The following is a 21,695-nucleotide window of genomic DNA, read 5'->3' on the forward strand; positions in this document are numbered from 1 at the left end:
CTCCATCACTCCCATCCTAAAGAAGCCTGGTTTGGACCCTGAGGTGCTGGACAACTACCGGCCGATCTCCAACCTTCCTTTCCTAAGTAAAACCTTAGAAAGGGCAGTCACCGCCCAGCTTCATCAACATCTGTCCAACCATGAGCTCTACGAACCCCTTCAGTCAGCCTACCGAGCACATCACAGCACAGAGACCGCCCTCATCAAGATCACTAATGACCTCCTCCTTGCTGCAGACTCCGGACACATCAGCCTCCTCATCCTTCTCGACCTCTCCGCGGCGTTCAATACAATATCCCACTCAGTCCTCCTCAAATGCCTCTCCGACAACCTAGGCATCACCGGTACAGCTCTGTCATGGTTTCATTCATATCTCACAAATAGATCTCAGTTTGTCAGCGTCTGCGGCTCATCCTCCCCCCCCGGCCCCAGTCAACCACGGTGTCCCCCAGGGCTCCGTGCTGGGTCCCCTACTATTCACCATTTACATGCTCCCCCTCGGTCAGATTATACGTCACTACGGACTCAACTTTCATTGTTATGCTGATGATACTCAGCTCTATATCAGCACCTCACCATCCTCCCAGCTCCCCCCACAGTCTGTAGTCAACTGCCTCCACGCCATAAAAACCTGGATGTCAACCAAATTACTGAAACTCAACAGCAAAAAGACAGAGCTCATGGTTGTGGCCCCCAAGGCACTGCTCGGGAAGGTTGGAGATCTCCTCCACGTTGACGGCTGTTCCATCTCCCCGTCTCTCGAAGTCCGTAACCTGGGCGTCACCCTTGACTCCACACTTTCATTTCACTCCCACATCAAATCCGTCACCAAGTCTGCCTTCTTTTTTTTTAAACTTTATTTTTTAGCGTTTATCGCTTTTCTGGTCAAGCATGACCGACAGATACAGGGTGAAACGGGATATAGAGCAGGGGAAGACATTCTGGCAAATGACGGCGGGTCCGGGAATCGAACTCGGAGTCCACCAGATCCGTGACGCAGCACGGTTTTCCCCGACGCAGAAATAGCGCCGAGATATGCGGTGAGCTACTGGAGCTCCCACCAAGTCTGCCTTCTACCACCTCAAAAACATCTCCCGTCTCCGACCCTCACTCTCAGACTCTGTGGCTGAGACCCTGATCCACTCATTCATCACCTCCCAGTTGGACTACTGTAATGGAGTCCTGTTCGGGGTACCCAGCAAAGCCCTGGACAGGCTCCAGTATGTTCAGAACTCAGCTGCCAGGGTTCTCACTCACACCAAGCCCTGGCAGCACATCACCCCCACCCTCATCCACCTCCACTGGCTTCCAGTCAAGTTCCGCATCACCTTCAAACTCCTGCTCCTCACCTACAAATCCCTCCATGCCCTCGCCCTCCAATACCTGTCTGATCTCCTCCACCAGTACACTCCATCCCGGAACCTACGATCCTCTGATCTAGGTCTCCTCTCCATCCCTCGCACCAGGTTACGGACTTTTGGGGACAGAGCCTTCAGCGTGGCGTCCCCTACCCTTTGGAACTCTCTCCCCCCCGAAATCCGTAGCGCCCCAACCCTGGACACCTTCAAACCCGCTCTAAAAACACACCTCTTCACCAAGGCTTTTCCCCATCAGTTAGTTTAGATTAGATTAGGTCCATTATCCCTTACCTTCCCTCATCCCCGCTTTCCCCCCCCCCTATTTTCCTTGCCCTATTTTTTGTCCTGATTGTGAAGCGACCTTGGGTTCTATGAAAGGCGCTATATAAATTTGATCTATTATTATTATTAGTGTGGGTGACCTGGCGAAGCCAGGTTGCCACCCACACTGTTGTTCTTGTTACTCTTTTTATTCTTTATTCTTTATTCCACCGATTTTGCAAACACCGCTCGTGCCAGAGCGTTCGCGCCCCATACACGTGAAAGGTATCAAAACGAGCGGCTTGCCTATGGCAACAGCGGTCTCCGAACTCGTAAAGTTTCACCGCACCGTCTGGCTACGAATCGACTTTAAACGGTAAAATTTCGGAAATGCATTGCAATTTAGAGTGCAAGATCCACCGATTTTGCAAACACCGCTCGTGCCAGAGCGTTCGCGCCCCATACACGTGAAAGGTATCAAAACGAGCGGCTTGCCTATGGCAACAGCGGTCTTCGAACTCGTAAAAGTTTCACCGCACCGTCTGGCTACGAATCGACTTTAAACGGTAAAATTTCGGAAATGCATTGCAATTTAGAGTTTCAAACACCGCTCGTGCCAGAGCGTTCGCGCACCATACACGTGAAAGGTATCAAAACGAGCGGCTTGCCTATGGCAACAGCGGTCTTCGAACTCGTAAAAGTTTCACCGCACCGTCTGGCTACGAATCGACTTTAAACGGTAAAATTTCGGTCCCATTGGAAATGCATTGCAATTTAGAGTGTAGCAGCTGAAATAATCTTTTTTCCCCTACCTTGGGTGAATTGCGAGTGTGATCTCAATTTTGGACGTAGAAATAAAACAAACACATCAAAACGATGACACGGCTGTCAGTCCGCTCACAAAAGAAAAATAAATGGAATTGGACATTTCTATCTCAACTGACGACCATTTGTTTGAAGGTTCTCCTCTCCATTGACCGCCATGCAATCGCACTCTAGAAATCTCTTTTTTCACACTATTTTTTAGCCTTCTGTTCCGATCGCCGAAGGAGTGCCACAATATCGCACGAATGCCACAATATCGCACATAACCCTTCGCCTACTCATTGTAGTGCTTCTGTGCGAGTCACAACGCTTCATCTCTTATAGTTTTCTTTTAATCAACGTGACAATGCAGTCATGTAAAGAAAATTCAGAATATGCAAGTCATTGTGCTCACGGCTGATTGGTTCAGCCTTAACAGCTGTGAGGCTCAGGGCTCATGGCTGAGCTGACCTGCCAATGACATCATCCACTTAACCCATCATTGCCCATCACTGTGTTGCAGTACTGAATTGCTGGACAGCGCCCTCTGTCTTGCGGGTGTCATTGTACTCAGTAGGGATATCCTCTTTCATTTTTCATTGGTCGATGTTGACCACCTTTCATTGGTCGATGTTGACCACTCCCCCGATCCTTAGACCACGCCCCCTTAGGCCACACCCCCTCAGTGTATCTCTTGAACCGTTTTGTCGTAGAGACTTGCGGATTGTGCCATTGGTCGATGTTGACCACCTTTCATTGGTCGATGTTGACCACTCCCCCGATCCTTAGACCACGCCCCCTTAGGCCACACCCCCTCAGTGTATCTCTTGAACTGTTTGTCGTAGAGACTTGCGGATTGTGCCATTGTACTCGGTGTAATAGTGTAATAGTGTGTAATAGTGTAATAGTGTGTAATAGTGTAATAGTGTGTAATAGTATAATAGTGTTATAGTGTGTAATAGTGTAATAGTGTAATAGTGTGTAATAGTGTAATAGTGTAATAGTGTGTAATAGTGTGTAATAGTGTAATAGTGTAATAGTGTGTAATAGTGTAATAGTGTAATAGTGTGTAATAGTGTAATAGTGTGTAATAGTGTGTAATAGTGTGTAATAGTGTAATAGTGTGTAATAGTGTGTAATAGTGTAATAGTGTAATAGTGTGTAATAGTGTAATAGTGTGTAATAGTGTAATAGTGTGTAATAGTGTGTAATAGTGTAATAGTGTGTAATAGTGTAATAGTGTAATAGTGTGTAATAGTGTGTAATAGTGTAAGTGTGTAATAGTGTACTAGTGTGTAATAGTGTAATAGTGTAATAGTGTAATAGTGTGTAATAGTGTAATAGTGTGTAATAGTGTAATAGTGTAATAGTGTAATAGTGTAATAGTGTGTAATAGTGTAATAGTGTAATAGTGTGTAATAGTGTGTAATAGTGTAATAGTGTGTAATAGTGTAATAGTGTGTAAAAGTGTAATAGTGTAATAGTGTGTAATAGTGTAATAGTGTGTAATAGTGTGTAATAGTGTAATAGTGTAATAGTGTGTAATAGTGTAATAGTGTAATAGTGTGTAATAGTGTAATAGTGTGTAATAGTGTGCAATAGTGTAATAGTGTGTAATAGTGTAATAGTGTGTAATAGTGTAATAATAGTGTGTAATAGTGTAATAGTGTAATAGTGTGTAATAGTGTAATAGTGTGTAATAGTGTAATAATAGTGTGTAATAGTGTAATAGTGTAATAGTGTGTAATAGTGTAATAGTGTGTAATAGTGTAATAGTGTGTAATAGTGTAATAGTGTGTAATAGTGTAATAGTGTAATAGTGTAATAGTGTGTAATAGTGTAATAGTGTAATAGTGTGTAATAGTGTAATAGTGTGTAATAGTGTGTAATAGTGTGCAATAGTGTAATAGTGTGTAATAGTGTAATAGTGTGTAATAGTGTGTAATAGTGTAATAGTGTGTAATAGTGTAATAGTGTAATAGTGTGTAATAGTGTAATAGTGTGTAATAGTGTGTAATAGTGTAATAGTGTAATAGTGTGTAATAGTGTAATAGTGTAATAGTGTGTAATAGTGTAATAGTGTAATAGTGTGTAATAGTGTGTAATAGTGTAATAGTGTGTAATAGTGTAATAGTGTGTAATAGTGTGTAATAGTGTAATAGTGTAATAGTGTGTAATAGTGTAATAGTGTGTAATAGTGTAATAGTGTGTAATAGTGTAATAGTGTAATAGTGTGCAATAGTGTGTAATAGTGTGTAATAGTGTAATAATAGTGTGTAATAGTGTGTAATAGTGTAATAGTGTGTAATAGTGTAATAGTGTAATAGTGTGTAATAGTGTAATAGTGTGTAATAGTGTAATAGTGTGTAATAGTGTAATAGTGTGTAATAGTGTGTAATAGTGTAATAGTTTGTAATAGTGTAATAGTGTAATAGTGTAATAGTGTGTAATAGTGTAATAGTGTAATAGTGTAATAGTGTGTAATAGTGTGTAATAGTGTAATAGTGTACCGTTTGTCATAGAGACTCGCGAGAGACCCTCTCCCCCGTTGGCCGGCGGTGCACAGGCGTCACCCACACTTTCACAATTTCCCCCGCGCGGAATTGTCTAGTTATTATTATTATTATTATTATTATTATTATTATTATTATTATTATTATTATTATTATTATATCCTCACACTGTGATGTAAACATCACTAACTGAGTCTTTATCCGCAGACTGTGATGTAAATATCGTAATATCTAATAGAGCTTCCTGATCATATATCTACTCTATTGTGTTGTGTTTCTATAGCTCTAAGTCATATTACCAAAAACTGTTGTTGCACGGCGGAGGAAAATGAATCAATGAGAGTGTGGTTATTTCTCAAGTGGTGGTTTTATTCAAAACCACAAAGTATACAAAAATGTTCTGTTTCAATAAATGAAGTTGTCTGAACACAAGTTAGGAAGTACTATGCCACGACCACTTGTGTCCAGTCTAATAAAAGTAGTTAAAGAATAATAATCTTCAAGGTAGCGTAGGTTGTTGCGTCTCGTTGGTTGTTGATTCTCGTTTCCAAGGAGACAAAGGAATCCTTGTTCCCGTCCTCAGCGTCTTCAAGCAGGTCCCTCCTCCGTCCGGCTTGTGCATATAATGTTCAAGAGCTTCCTTCCTCGTCTCTTTCGGTGCAGCCTCTTTTAAAGGCTAAATCCCGCCCCTGAGCGGACGTCGACCTAGTTCGTCAGGGGGGCGGATCTTTACGTCCTGATTGGCTAAGGCTCATAGCGGCCATTTTGGATTAGGGTCGGCGGCCATCTTGTTTCTTAAAGGGGCAGTCCTCTCTATTTTAAGGGAATGAGTTATATTTCTATGGTTTAACGTTTTAAAGGTACAATATTTGATTTTACTAACTGAAGAATTATAGATTAGTTATTAATTGACTAAGACAGTTAGTTCAAGTCCTTTCCTGATTTCTATGGCCTTCCAGGTACCAAATTAGCCCTATTTGTTGGTTTTATAACAAACTGTTGTATTATAAATTCTATATTCTTATCTTGGACGTTAGTTTAGTTTTTCTAAGTATGTTACACCTATTTTGTCACCTTAATCTTCTATTTGACCTATATTACTGGCTTAATTTGCAATGGTGGATATGTGTCTGGTTTAGTCTTATCTTAAACAATACACAATTTTATACCTATTTGAGACTAGTTTTCTACTGGATTACTATTAGTGTTGGTGGTGGTTACACCCTTATAACCCAAATGGTGTTCTTCTGTGTTTAAATGTAACTAGGGCTTATTTAAAACCTTCCTGTCCCACACCATGAAGAGACCAGGTGGCTCTTTTGTTCTAGAACCCCTGAATGGCTTAATCAAACAGTTCTTATCTTTTACAGCCGGCAGTTGAGTAGCTCAACTCACAACCTATTGTGGGGGTCTGGCCTTAGTAAACAACCCTATCTATTCAGAGGCTATTTCTAGCTTTTAGTAGGAGTCTGGGAACTTTTCAAATGCTAAATTACTTTGTCTCCAGGCCTAAACTATGTTTACCGTTACAGGGGCAAGGGACGTGAGAGTGATTAAATCACTCTTCTCAGACCTATGTGTCAAGTAAGGATGATTTCATTTGTGATTCCTCCCCTTCCCCCCTCCAGGGAAAGGTGGGGCCTCACTTGAATCCAGAGTCTCTATTTTTATCCATCAAAGTAACTTCTAGAAGATCTTAATAATCTCTTGGGGGAAAAGCAGAGCAGATATATATTAAGAACAGCGTGAATCTTTCTAGAGTGTGTGCACTGGAATCTTACAGTTTATCAGATTCTCCCCGTAGCGGTCGACCTTGTGGAACCTTAAATCAAGACTCATAGCAGTTTGAGACTGAAATTATACCACATAAACATCACTAACTGAGTCTTTATCCTCACACTGTGATGTAAACATCACTAACTGAGTCTTTATCCTCACACTGTGATGTAAACATCACTAACTGAGTTTTTATCCTCCTCACACTGTGATGTAAACATCACTAACTGAGTCTTTATCCTCACACTGTGATGTAAACATCACTAACGGAGTCTTTATCCTCACACTGTGATGTAAATATCACTAACGGAGTCTTTATCCTCACACTGTGATGTAAATATCACTAACTGAGTCTTTATCCTCACACTGTGATGTAAATATCACTAACTGAGTCTTTATCCTCACACTGTGATGTAAATATCACTAACTGAGTCTTTATCCTCACACTGTGATGTCGATATCAAAGTCTTTATCCCTGTCCCCCCACAGGCCTCCACCTCCTCACACGGCATGCTGACCCTTGACCTGGTCGCCGAGGAGGACGGCTTCTCTCCAGACTACGACATCGACTCTTGGGAGGAGAGCTTCCGGGTCGACCTGGAGCGGGGGAGGGGCAGCCACGGCGGCGGGGGGTCGCAGGGGGGCGAGGGCCGTCGGCGTTCAGGCACTGACGCCTCCAAGCTGAGGGCGACCTCCAAGGAGCCCAAGGTGAAGACGGGGAGTCTGCCCAGAGGGAGTGAGAGGTCCTGGGGCAAACAACCCCACCTGGAGAGCCCTCAGGTCCACAAGGGCCAGCAAGCTCACCAAGTACAGGTACGCACAGTGAAATGTACACTTTTTTTGTATGGAAATGGACAGTTTATGCAAATAAATTGAGATTAAAGGAGGCCTTTCTCAGGACAATTGATGTTTGAGTATTGATTTGAGTGAGCGTCGATTTGGTTTTATTTGAAAAGGCATTTCATTTTAAATAGTTTGAATATGATCTCGAGTACGCGCTTGTGCAAAAAGATCCGTTCTACTCTCCTAAATGGACTAATATCTTCCGTATGAACAGGATGTTTACACTGGTATGTCCCATCGGTCCTCAGGCGCTGTCCCGCACCCCGCAGCCAGGGAAGAGGTTCAGCGCGCAGGGCAGAAGCCGGTGTGCCTCCATGGATGAAGTCCTCTCCTCCAGGTACAGCATGTGCACAAGTACTATAACCACACTTGTTATCTACTCCTGGATTAGCTTAGCTGAGCTACCAGAAAGCCAAAGGGAGATCCATTATAACTTCATTGTGGGTATTTATTCCTCCATACCGATACACTATTATCTGTAACACCGTAACGATACTTTTATACAAAACTTAAATGTAGGAAATGAGCTCTCCTTCTCTCTTCTGTTACTCCAGAACTCCTCCTCCAAAAAAAGAAAAGAACAACAGCTAAAAACATTCTCACGAGACCCCAAATCCCATCCCCCTGGACAGCTCTCTTAAAGCAACTCACTTACAAGTATTGACACAGTACTGAACTATTACTAGTACTATGATTACATACTTCACTGTATCAGTATATGTTATGGTTTGTAACCGACCCCAATCGCACAACACAAGACAGGTATGAGAGTAAGCCAAAACAGGGCAAATATTTATTATAGAACAAAAAGCGGCACAGTCCCTTTAAGGGAAAACACAAAAACAACAGAGTCAAGGAAATATGGAAAATGCGGCACTGTGCCTTTAAGAGGCGAACAGGCTAAGGGACTAAGGCTAAGGGACAGGGCCAGGGCTAAGTGTCAGGGCCAGGACCAGGGGCACTGAAGAGGGGGACAGGGACAGAGGCCCGGAGAGGCGGGCTGGAGACAGGGACAGAGAACAGGGTTAAGGCCTTGGACAGGGCGAGGGCCAGAGCTGCTTACAGGGATGAGGACAGGGTTCCGACGGCGGAGGCCTGGCACGGGGACAGGGGCCCGACGGCGGAGGCCTGGCACGGGAACAGGGGCCCGACGGCGGAGGCCTGGCACGGGGACAGGGGCCCGACGGCGGAGGCCTGGCACGGGAACAGGGGCCCGACGGCGGAGGCCTGGCACGGGGACAGGGGCCCGACGGCGGGGGCCTGGCACGGGGACAGGGGCCCGACGGCGGAGGCCTGGCACGGGGACAGGGGCCCGACGGCGGGGGCCTGGCACGGGGACAGGGGCCCGACAGCGGGGGCCGGGCACGGAGACAGGGGCCCGACAGCGGGGGCCGGGCACGGAGATCCTCCTCCTCCTCCACGGATGCTGCAGACGGGCAGCGCAGAACAAAGGGGGTCCCAGGGGACCGGGATGGGAACAAGCCGTCCTCCCGTGGAATACTAGGGAGCGACGACGAGCCTCACCCCAGGAACGAGGATCACGAAGAGACGCCTTCCTCCCGTGGAATCGGGAGCGATGGCGTGCCGCCTTGATGTCTGGAGTGGGAACACTGGAAAACCTCCCGTAGAGAATTAGAGAGCGAAGACGGTGTCCCACTCCAGGCAAACGGCGACAGGTGTTGATGGCTGGCCGTCGTCTCACGCCGGAGACGCGGCAGGTGATGGTGACGTACAGAATGGTAATGTACAGAACTCCATGAACACAGAGTGAACACAGATACAGAACGACCCGACCAGGACTGGAAGGGAGGTCCAGGTATATAAATCCCCTCAGGGGCGCTAATCACAAACTATGACAGCTGCGTGATGGTAATTGAACAAGAAAGTCCAAGGGTGGGGGCTGGTGAAGAGTAGAGGAGAGTAAATCATTGCAAGGGTGGGGGCTGGTGAAGGAGAGTAGAAGGCAGGGAAAAGTTCTCACAAGGGTGGGGGCTGGTGAAGAGTAGGAGGCAGGGAAAAGTTCTCACAAGGGTGGGGGCTGGTGAGGTGAGGAGACAGGGAAAAAAGGTCCAGGGAACAGGCGAATCCTCACAGTATATGTCCTACAAGTACTGATAACTATTACTAGTACTAGGATTACATAGTTTACTGTATCAGTATATGTCCTACAAGTACTGATAGCTATTACTAGTACTAGGATTAGATACTTCACTGTATTAGTATTATGTCCAATCTTCCGTCGTCGACTTAAGACGCACTTCTTCAACCATTATCTGAAATAATAATATAAATATATATATATATATATATATATTTTTTTTAATTATCTAACCCTAACTAACCTTACTGTCATGCACTTGTCCTAATAAACTAACCTACACTGTAACATGCAACACTTTGATGAACATTGCTACTCAGCTGATAGAGTTGTGCCCTTCCTGATGACTTGTCGTACAGAACTTGTAAGTCGCTTTGGATAAAAGCGTAAGCTAAATGACTAAATGTAAATGTAAATGTAAATGTCCTATACTGACATAAGTCAAATGTATTCTTCTCCTCCTCCTTCTTCTTCTTTTTCTCCTCGTCATTCATCCTGTTCCTCCTCTTCATTATCCTCTCCACCTTCTTTCTACACCCCCCCCTTCCTCCTCTTCCTCCTCCTCCTCTTCCTCCTCCTCCAGGCCTGTGATGATCCGGTCTGAGTTCAGGTCTGCTCTGCGTCGCTGTCCCACAGAGGAGGCATCGTATCAGGGTCCAGTCCAGCCTGTGGGTCAGCTCCACAGCCTCATCGCCCAGAGGATGCAGAGAGCTCAGGAGCTCCTGGAGGAGATGAGACTGCAGGTTGGATTGGTTGATTGATTGATTAATTGATTGACTAATCGATTGAATGTTGACACGTCAAAGAGTGTACCACTCTCCTCCATTGGATTATTTTCAAATGTGTATTATATACTAAAAAATGGTTTCCTAATTTTCCCAGGAACTGCAGAAAGCCAAGGCTGAACGAGGAGAGAGAGGAGAGAGAGGCGGAGAGCCTCCCTACCTGAAGGGCATAGACTCACCTCGTCTCCATCATCTCAGAGGATCAGAATCTCCTCATTCAAGGTTAGTCTCTTCTTTGGACCTGTTCACACCAGGGAGGGACGTCTTTAACGATGTAGATCACTGGCTTGTGGATATTCTTTGACGTCATAGAATCCATCCATGTATTTCAAAAGAACGTTTAACCCTTTCACTACCACACTACAGAAGGTTAACCCTTTCACTACCACACTACAGACGGTCTGTAGTGTGGTAGTGAAAGGGTTAACCTTCTGTAGTGTGGTAGTGAAAGGGTTCCGTCTGTAGTGTGGTAGTGAAAGGGTTAACCTTCTGTAGTGTCGCAGTGAAAGGGTTAACCCTTTGGTAGTGTGGTAGTGAAATGGTTAACATTCTGTAGTGTGGTAGTGAATGGTTAACCTTCTGTAGTGTGGTAGTGAAAGGTTAACCTTCTGTAGTGTGGTAGGGAAAGGTTAACCTTCTGTAGCGTGGTAGGGAAAGGGTTAACCTTCTGTAGTGTGGTAGTGAAAGGGTTAACCTTATGTAGTGTGGTGGTGAAAGGTTAACCTTCTGTAGTGTGGTAGTTAAAGGTTAACCTTCTGTAGTGTGGTAGTGAAAGGGTTAACCTTCTGTAGTGTGGTAGTGAAAGGGTTAACCTTATGTAGTGTGGTGGTGAAAGGTTAACCTTCTGTAGTGTGGTAGTGAAAGGTTAACCTTCTGTATTTTTGCAGTGAAAGAGTTAAACATTTGGTAGTGGGGCAGTGAAGGGGTTAAGGAGAAAACATTAAACTTTGGCATCATTATCATCACCAGGTCCTCCAGCTCACCGAGAAGCCGGAGTAGTGACTCTCCTCGCCTCCGAGGGAAAGACTCGCCTCGTCTGAGAGGTAAAGAGTCCCCTCGCACCAAAGCCAAGAAGAATCGATCGAAAGGAACCGACTCGCCCCACTCCAAAGGATCCGATTCGCCTGCCGCGAAAGCAAATGGCTCCCCGCCACTGAAAGGGAGCGATTCGCCTCGCCTGAACACCGCCGACTCTCCTCGAACGAGGGGCCGTTTCAAAGAAGCGGACTCGCCAAATCTCAAGGGCTTGTTTGACTTCCCCCATTCTAGGGACGTCAATTCGCCCAACCGCAAATCCTCCGAGTCGTCTCCTTGCTTGAGAGGAATCGACTCTCCTCACGTCAAAGGATCCAACTCCCCGCGTATCAGTGAAAGGGACTCTCTGTTGAGGAGCGGCAAGAATTCACCAAATCGGAGTCACAAGAACTTCCCTAGTCTGTCCAAATCCTTTGACTCCCCCCAGATGAAGAACCCAGACTCTCCTCGCGTCAAGGCCACCGACCTGCTGCGGCAAAAGAGTTTTGACTTCTCTCACTCTCCTCAGTCCAAGACCTCTGACGAGCACCTCCTCACTCCTCCTTCACAAACCTCCCCCTCCCTCTCTCCCCTGTCCTCTTCCCTCCCGTCTGAGGAGGAGTCGGAGGTGGAGAGGAGGCGTGCAGAGGCGGCGCGCCTCCTGGAGGAAGCCGTGTCGTCGTGGAAGGAGGCGCAGGAGGTCTTGCAGGAGGTGAAGGAGCTCCAGAGCCAGACTCTGAGGCGGCAACGCAGGAAGACCTACGAGAAGATGTCCACGACGACGACAACGATGACGCCAGGGACGCCCACGGCAACCGCAGCGGCCGAGGGAGAGGACACGCCCCACTCAGCGACATCACCGGATGAGGAGGACGAATCAGAGATACCCTGAAAAGTTTGATTTGTATAGATTTCTTTTTTTCCTTCATTGGAGCAAGATATTTATTCACATTCTTCGACAAATGTAGCAGCATTGCAGCGTACTTCTCAAATAAATCAAAATTACGCACAAAGGCTCACATAGCAAAACTGACATGATTTGCATAATAAAAAAGAAAGAAAATGTAAGTTATTTATATATGTAGTCATTTTCTTCCTAGGTTTTTTTTCTATATTGATTTGTGAGTTGTGAACAAAACATGGATGTTCTATTTTTCCCAAGTGATTTTACAACGGAATCTCATGACAAGAATTTGGAAACATTTAGTAAATTGACAAGAGGAAGACTTTTAAAATGTAATAATTGGAGACTTTATTCTTCCAAGCGTTTTCTACTGATGGGATATTACCAGAAAGAAACTGGACATTGACGTGAAGGGATTTGAATCCAACATGGCTGATCAGTGCCCCCGGCACAGACTGATGATGTCACAGCAGCACTGTCCAGCCCATGAACCAAGAACCTTTCAATACTGTTGTCACCTTTTCTTTTTTTGAGTCTTTCTCTGTGAAATGTTGGTCTGGGGAGGGTGTAGACCACCACATGTCTCCTCTGTTTGTGCTCTCTCAAGCACTTTTATCATTATTCCCATGAGGCAGTGGGAGAGATGGACAGAATAAGAGGCTTTATAAAAAAGAGTAGAGAGAGAGAATGTGTGTGTGTGTGTGTGTGTGTGTGTGTGTGTGTGTGTGTGTGTGTGTGTGTGTGTGTGTGTGTGTGTGTGTGTGTGTGTGTGTGTGTGTGTGTGTGTGTGTGTGTGTGTGTGTGTGTGTGTGTGTGTGTGTGTGTGTGTGTGTGTGTGTGTGTGTGTGTGTGTGTGTGTGTGTGTGTGTGTGTGTGAGAGAGAGAGAGAGGGAGAGAGAGTTATTAAAAGCACCACAGCTGTTATTGTTTCTGAGCAGCGATATTGACATTCATAAGACATCATACTTCGGTACAGAGAGACCAATAAGATACTGAAAGAGCACTACTTCTTCCTACGAGCACTGGGGGGGGGGGGGGGTTATTGTACATTTCTTATTTTTAATGTCACGTTTTGTGTCTGCTTATTGCTTCTCACTGTAATGTTAATGTATGCATGGTTCTTCCTGGCCTGGGTCCTAAACACAATATTACCATTGTTTTGTTTTTCTCTCTCTCATTAGAAAACGTTATTTACTCCAGTTTTGCTGATTTCCTGTGTTTCATTGGGTGGTTTACATTGTCCTTCATAACAGTGCTTCCTAAAAATGAGGTCTGGGGAATTCTTTTCATTTCACTATCATGTCATTCACTCAATGAGAGAATGTACAATAATGACTATTGTAACCCGAGGTGTCACTCTCTCCACTGTCATCTCCCCACCTGCAGTACCCACACTATAAATCACATCTAACAGATGGAAGTCGCAGGGACAGAAAGTCTTCTCAGATGAGAGTCCCAGGGCCGTGTGTGTGTGTGTCCCAGGACCGTATCCTAATGTGAGTCTGCATTTGGGGGTCTTTTTGACGTGAAGAAGTTTGGAACCAAAGCTTTATGAGTTGAGCAACAGCCAATGAAATCCATTCAAAACCCATCACATGACTTCTTTATTTGACGTCCTCATTCTTTAACTAAGGTCTGAGATGTTTGCTCTTGGATCTACAGAACAGGGCCTTTGCTCTGACAGTCATCCATCGTAGGTCAGTGGAGCCAGGACTGGCCCCGGTGTGTTTTGGCTGGGGGCCAAAGATTTTAGACTTCAACGTCACAGGATCAATCTAATCACTTCATGGTATCATGGTAGTTTAATAGTATGGTAGTTTAATGGTCATTTCAGTTTTACCACAATACCGGCCATTGTATGGATAAGTCACCATGACACTGCTATGGTCAAATCAATTGCTATCTATGGTACCACTTTTGTATTTAAATAATACCACAGTATAATCCAATAATACAGTATATTATCATGTATATAGTGTGATACACCAGAATAATATCATGGCATTCCCATCTATTTTCTTGTCACTGCCATAATCACAGTGACCAAAACATTATGTACTTTTTTGTAAATAAAAAAAAATTAGTTTTGATAATACCATGAAACTTCTTTGGGAAATACCATGAAATGTTTTGGGAAATATCATGAAACCTTTTTGTGAAATACCACAATAATTCTTTTTGTAAATACCAAGAGAAATGTTTGTATACAGGGGCATACAGCCCTGATCATTCCTTGCCAGCTAACATTGTACCACTCAGTGTTGTAGTCGAGTTACTAAATCTCGAGTCGAGTCTCGAGTCCCCAGTGTTTGAGTCTGAGTCCAAGTCCAAGTCACCAAAGAAGAGCCAGAGTCGAGTCCCCATTACCCTAGTCCGAGTCCAAGTCATCAAGGTTGAGTCCACTCCACAGAATTCTGTTGAAGTTTGAGGTTTTCCCGGTCTTCTCTTGAATAGATCGTTTACATATGGAACATCTAGCAGTGCTCTTGCTGGAATTTGATGTAACATCTGTGTAAGCAAAGCGATTCGGGGCATCTCTTTAGGCATCTTAAGGGGAGACACTGCAGGTGAATAGGGTAAAAAATTAACTAATAGATATCACAATGAAACTTCCCCAGTTGATTACTTATATTAAGACAAGACTTTTTTGTATTACAAGTTTTCTGAAATTGTATGTTTAAATATGCAAATGAGGCATGATCTACTTAAATATGCACTAATTTGCATATAATTCCAGGACAAATCTGAACATTGGATAAAGCCATTTTCAAAATTATAGTTTCATTTTGTTGACATATTAGAGCCAAAGGTTATTACAGAGGGGATTTTGGATATCTCTTTTTATCACTCCATAAATCAGAAAATACTCCATTCAGTCCATTTTTATGGTAAAATTCCATATTTCGCCATGTTTTTAGGAATAAAATGTGATATAAATCAGGGTATGAATGCGATATCAACAAACCCTTCTGTAAATACCTTCAGAACATAGATATGAATAGAACTGGAAGGTTTGGTGTATGTGTGTGCTACTGAAGTGGAGATTTCTGGCTCAGAGTATGAGGAAAAACTCTTAAAACTCATTTTTGGGAAAACTCCTTTAAAGTTCTGTATTGTAAAATGCCATACTTTTTTTTTTAAACAGATATTTACAAACACAATACCTAATCAAACCATTAGTGTTACAAAGGATCAGATTAAACCGAATATATATATTTATTGATTGATATATATTGCATAGTATTTGTATATCGTTTGATATCCCTTGTATATTCCTTGTACATATACACGGAATATCCCTTTAGCCTAGTACAGACCATAATATTTCATTCTCCTATTGGACAGCGGTCCACAGGCGCCAGGGCCATGCCTCCAGAGTCAGGTTCAAAGCCACCGTCAAGACATGTCTGTACATGCCCGGCCTTGCCCAGGAATACGAGACAGAAATGAGGTTGGCACTAGATTGTTCGCCGTGCATATAAATATGGCGCAGGTGAATACAGAAGTAGAGTTACCCAATAAGTTGAAGCCTCACCCACGATACTCCGTGCGGTGAAGTATGGCCTGTTTGGCCCCAAATAGAGCATTGAGACCGCGTGCGAATTAATAACTGAATTGTCAGAGTTTGGCGCTATACCGTCGAGTGCGACATATTTCTATTAAGTCAGTAATAGTCTATTTGTGTATAGTGTATCGTGCGGCTAAAGTTCTACAGTGACCAGCATCACCAACGCTTCCTCGTATCAGCTAGAGTGCTTATCCAGGCTGGGCTGCTTTCATGGCGCTTTCACCCGAGGAGACCTAGACGAGAACCGTGTGGACATGTACACTGGATTAATCTACCCGACGACTACATAGCCCTTTGCGGCTGGATTATATTTGTTTTGGTCCTGTGATTTATGGAGTGGAGAATCGCCGACGCCTACACGTGTGGGATTTACCCTGTGAGGAGCCACGTCGAGTCTGCGCCTCAGAGAGCCTGAGGCCGGCTAGCTTTCTTCACTGTGGAGCTACAGTCTACGGAGAACAGCTGTATTCGTCTGTGGATCAAGAGACTATTGCACCGTCTCCTGTACTTGGAGTCTCCTTAGTCATCGTTGACCAGACTCTCTACTACCGACAGATCCTCTACCCCTGCTGGCTTACAACCGGGGGGACCCTTCCAGTATCTCCCGCTATATATTACTAGTGTACCATAGATATAATTCCCTAAGATTCAGGTTGTATAATTACCTCCTGCGTAACCAGAAAATGGACATTCATTATTGATTTGCCTACGCACATTCCTTTGCCTTATAAGCGCATCCAAAGTAAAATAGAGAAGTATATTATGTACCTTTTGCTGCAATAAATACTTGATTACACCTTTGTGTGGAACCGATTCATTGTGGGAAGTGTTCATCATATTTATATATCATGTACTGTATGGCCAGTAATTAAAGTACATAAAGCGGTAGTGGTTTAATGATACCATACTTATCAATACAGTCAGGGAATTGTACCCCTCAGTTACAATTAGTAATAGACAACCTAAACACATGCCTGATAACTGAATAATAATAATAATGATGTTATTGAACTGAACAGAACTACACACAGGCTACAAACAGTGTAGTACAGTGTAGTACCCCTAATAGGCAAAACATATTTGAATAGATATCACTATGAAACTTTCCCAATTTGTTATGTACATATAAACTAAGAACAAATATATTGCAAGTTTTCTGAAATTTATGTTTATATATGCAAATGAGGCACTTCCCCATTAAATATGTGCACATTTATGGATGCAATAAGGCAAAATGATGTAAAATAAACAACTAAATGTGTGTTATTGACGTTTTATTGTCACTAGTTTCATAGAAGACATGTTTAGGAAGCAAAATATAACAAAATCTCAAAATCAACAAAAAAAGTATATTTGACTATTCACCTGCAGTGTCTCGCCTTAAGTACTGAACATGAAGGTATCGACGTGAATCCACATGTAGGTGGAACATACGTGTCTGCTCTAAATAATGTTATGGTATTAATATAGCCATCAATATCTTATGCCAAATGATTATGGCCTATTACAAAAAATATATATATAATAACTGTATTTATCAATGAAATCTGAGTCCTCGTCTGCACCTTCCGAGTCCGAATGCAGTCCGTGCTCGAATCCAATTCGAGTCACGAGTCCTGAAAATTTGTCCAGGACTCGGACTCAAGCACTACAACACTGGTTCGTTCCACTGCTAAACAACTTTGTAGTTACTATACAAAATAATAAAAACAGAATTATAAATGATTTTTAATCTTGAGTCAGACTGTAAGGAGAGGGCACCCCACGGTCCTATTAATTTAAAAATATGTATCTTTCCTGACTTGTCTGGAGGAGGAGGATGAAGTAATTGTGTAAACAAATGATTTGGCCGCGGGAGAGAGAGAGGAAGTGTTTGTTTGACTGCCTCACTGCTGATGCTACCTGATGACGTCCAGGTGAGGATGGACTTGATGTTGGTAATGATGCTGCATACCTCTGCTCTGGCTCACAGGCCTCTCCTGTTTAGAACGAGACAAGAGAGGCTGTACTGTGTGTGTAGGTTTATGTGTGTATATGTTGTATGTATGTTTATGTGTGTGTGTTTAAGTGAGTCAGACTTGAGAGGCAGACAGGAAACTGTACCTGAGGTGCTTCTGTGACACACACACATACACATGCACGCTCACACACACACACACACACACACACACACACACGCACGCACGCACACACACACACACACACACACACACACACACACACACACACAGCTCCCCCAGGGAGAAGTCAACATCACTCTACCATCTCTCTTCCGAGTTCACCAAGCAAACTGTTTTTATCTTGTTATCATCCAGACTCATCAGCCTTGTTTCAAGTTATTCTGAGGCCCCTGGAACATTCACCATTCATGTGGCAGAAGATATTCCTGGGCTCAACTAATTGTACACATCTCAAACTCGGTTTAACCCTTTTCTTTTACATAAAGATGATACCTCATGATAGAAAGTACGTTTACACCACAAACGGTGAAAGGTAACTGATGAGTCGCAACTCATAAACTCGCGGTAAAACCTGCCAGAGTTTACCACTGGTATTTGTCACTCAGGGCGGCCATTCGAGTATGACTTCCTGGCGGTAAACTCAGAAATGTCTGACTATGAGTTGTCAAAGATCGACTGAATGCACCATTAATTCAGCAATAAAGTAGATAGGCCAAGAACATGTTGACACATTACTTGTGTAATCAAGCATCTGCCATAGTTATTTGGAGATTGAAAAGACAGGGTATAACCTACTGACATGAATATATGATTGAATGAATGAACATATATATATATGTTTACCATGGCACAGTTCTTTGAGACGCATAATATTTCCCTGGTCGTCTGTAGATTCAACAACATACTGTGGCGATAAGAAAGTAGCGAGCCAGAGACGTGGTTCGAGTTGAGGTACTTTACTTCTCACTCACATAGCATTTACAAATAACAACAAAGTTAACCCGGAACCGGAAGTGGTATTTAACCTGTCCCCTAAACAGTAAAACCCACACTCTTAAAGGCACCAGCCCACCTTGGTGAATGTCTCTTAATATAGGTCACCACACAGGCCCCCCCAGAATTCACCCATACAAAAACTGCAACTAATTAATAGCCAGTGAACAGTCCATCAGTGAACAGATCACAGCACGAAATAGTCAACGTGGAGGGGGACGGATCAAGCGGCCGAACCGACTGCGCTTAACCAGAGGGGGACTAAGGGAGATAAGTGGGACCAGCGGCCGGGCCCCGGAAGGGGCCAAGGCCGGAACAGAGGACAGGGCAGGGGTCTGAGCCGAAACCGGGGGGCGCCCCCGCCGCGGGGGCAGGGCCAACTTAACTGGTTCGTCCTTGTCCAAGTGAGCAGGCTTAAGGCGGTCTATAGTGACCCGCTACGGCCTGCCTCCCATGTCCACAACAAAGTTTTTAGTGCCTGCCTCCAGGACACGGAAAGGCCCGTCATAAGGGGGCTGCAGCGGGGTCCGATGGCTGTCGTGCCGGATGAAAACACTGAGCGCTGCCGTAGTGGAGGACAGTGGAACAGCCTCCGGCCACCTGGTGGTCCTGTCCACCATGGTGAGGAGGTGAGTATATCCATGGGAGGGGGGCAGGGGGCCCACCAGGTCCACATTCACATGGTCGAACCGCCTCTCCGGCACTATAAACGGTGCCAAAGGGGCTTTGGTATGGCGGTGCACCTTGGCACGCTGGCATGCCACACATGAGCTAGCCCAGGTCCTAACATCCTTCCGGAGGCCAGGCCACACAAACTTGACCCCCACCAGCTTAGTCGAGGCCTTCACACCTGGGTGGGAAAGGCTGTGGATCATGTTAAAAACCCGGCGCCGCCAGGCCGTAGGCACCATAGGGCGCGGTTGGCCAGTGGAGATGTCGCAGAGGAGAGTGGCGTTAGCTGTGTCGAACAGCACATCCTCCAGCTGCAGTGCGGTAGGACCCGTCCGATAGGCCTGAATGTCTGAGTCCGTGGCTTGGTCTGCCGCCATGGCGGCATAATCGAGTCCCAAGTGGACGGACCCGATGACCGCCCGAGAGAGGCAGTCGGCGACAAAGTTGTCCTTGCCCGCCACGTGCTGAATGTCCGTGGTTAACTCGGAGATCGCCGATAGCTGCCGCTGCTGACGTCCCGACCACGGCTCCGAGGTCTTGGCCATGGAGAACGTTAGCGGCTTGTGGTCCACAAAGGCAGTGAACTGGCGGCCTTCCAACAGGAATCTAAAGTGCCTGGTGGCGAGGAACAGACCCAGCAGTTCCCTGTCGAAAGTACTGTACTTACGCTCGTTGTCGCGGAGCTGTTTGCTAAAAAAGGCCAGTGGCTGCCAGGCACCGCCCACCCACTGCTCGCACACCGCCCCCACTGCATAGTCAGAGGCGTCTGTCGTGAGGGCGACCGGGGCAGTGGGAGAGGGGTGCGCCAGCAGAGCAGCGTTGGCTAGCGCGGTCTTGGCAGCCCCAAAAGCGCTGTCCATCCCCGAGGACCAGTCTAACTCGTCCTTGGGCACTTTGCCCCGCAGGGCCTCATACAAGGGCCGCATGAGGTGGGCAGCATGGGGAAGGAACCGGTTGTAAAAGTTCACCATGCCCAGGAACTCCTGTAGAGCCCGTACGGTGCGGGGACGAGGAAAACTGGCAACGGCCTCCACCCTGGCGGGGAGTGGGGTGGCTCCCTGTGGAGCGACATGGTGTCCGAGGAAAGTGATGGAGGACTGCCCGAACTGGCACTTGGTTGGGTTCACGATGAGGCCGTGCTTACTGAGCCGCTCAAACAGCTGCTGGAGGTGTGTCATGTGCTCCTCTATGGACGTACTGGCTATAAGAATGTCATCCAAGTACACAAACAAAAACGGCATGTCCTGGAGCACAGAGTCCATCAGGCGCTGAAACGTCTGCGCCGCCCCCATGAGCCCGAAAGGCATTCTTAGGAATTCGAAAAGCCCAAAGGGTGTAATGACAGCCGTCTTTGGCACATCCCGTGGATGGACCGGCACCTGGTGGTAACCGCGCACCAGGTCCACCTTGGAGAAGATGACAGCCCCTGCCAGGTGGGTAGAGAAGTCCTGTATGTGCGGAACAGGGTACCGGTCGGGGGTTGTGGCGTTATTAAGGCGACGGAAATCGCCGCAGGGGCGCCAACCTCCGCCAGCCTTTGTAACCATGTGTAATGGAGAAGCCCACGGGCTGTTAGAGCGGCGCACAATGCCAAGTCGCTCCATGGTGGAAAACTCCCCCCTGGCGATTGCCAGCTTGGCTGAGTCGAGGCGCCGGGCCCGGGCATAGACTGGGGGGCCCTCTGTGGTAATATGGTGTTCCACACCGTGTTTGGCCACTGCAGATGAGAACGTGGGTGTGGTGAGGTCAGGGAACCCGGCGAGCAGGCGTTCATACGGGTCCCCGGTGGCAAGTGTGTTTAACAGGCAGAGAGCTCCGCCCCCCCCAACCGCCCCAAGTGTGCAGGGGTAAGAGGAAAAAGAGAGGGCATCGATCAAGCGACAGTTTTTAACATCTACCAGCAAGCTGAAAGCACAGAGGAAGTCTGCTCCCAGGAGCGGCGTGGACACCGCAGCCATCACAAAACCCCAGCCGAAACGGCGCCCCCCAAAACACACCTCCACATACCTGGTGCCGTAGGTACGTATGGGCGTACCGTTCGCTGCGTCCATCTGGGGCCCGTGTCTGCCGTCCATGGTGTCCACGCCCTGTGCCGGCAGGATGCTGCGTTGCGCGCCCGAGTCCACCAGCAGCCGCCGGCCAGAC

At 45.8% G+C, this 21,695-nt stretch overlaps 1 protein-coding gene across 1 annotated transcript in view; it reads left to right on the forward strand.

Annotated features, from left to right (window-relative positions):
• plekho1a (pleckstrin homology domain containing, family O member 1a) overlaps nucleotides 1-12,344 on the forward strand; it is a gene marked incomplete at its 3' end in the record, with an annotated part of 129,487 nt that extends 117,143 nt beyond the window's left edge. The window contains exons 6-10 of the mRNA XM_084311992.1: nucleotides 7,202-7,519; nucleotides 7,804-7,892; nucleotides 10,237-10,396; nucleotides 10,536-10,660; nucleotides 11,408-12,344. Coding sequence (XP_084168118.1) covers nucleotides 7,202-7,519; nucleotides 7,804-7,892; nucleotides 10,237-10,396; nucleotides 10,536-10,660; nucleotides 11,408-12,344 — 1,629 coding nt within the window. The remainder of the gene's footprint in view (nucleotides 1-7,201; nucleotides 7,520-7,803; nucleotides 7,893-10,236; nucleotides 10,397-10,535; nucleotides 10,661-11,407) is intronic.
• Between the last annotated feature and the right edge of the window lie 9,351 nt (nucleotides 12,345-21,695).

This window comes from Notolepis coatsorum (assembly GCF_963971535.1).
Source record: "Notolepis coatsorum genome assembly, chromosome: 4".
In the NCBI taxonomy this organism is placed as follows: Eukaryota; Metazoa; Chordata; class Actinopteri; order Aulopiformes; family Paralepididae; genus Notolepis; species Notolepis coatsorum.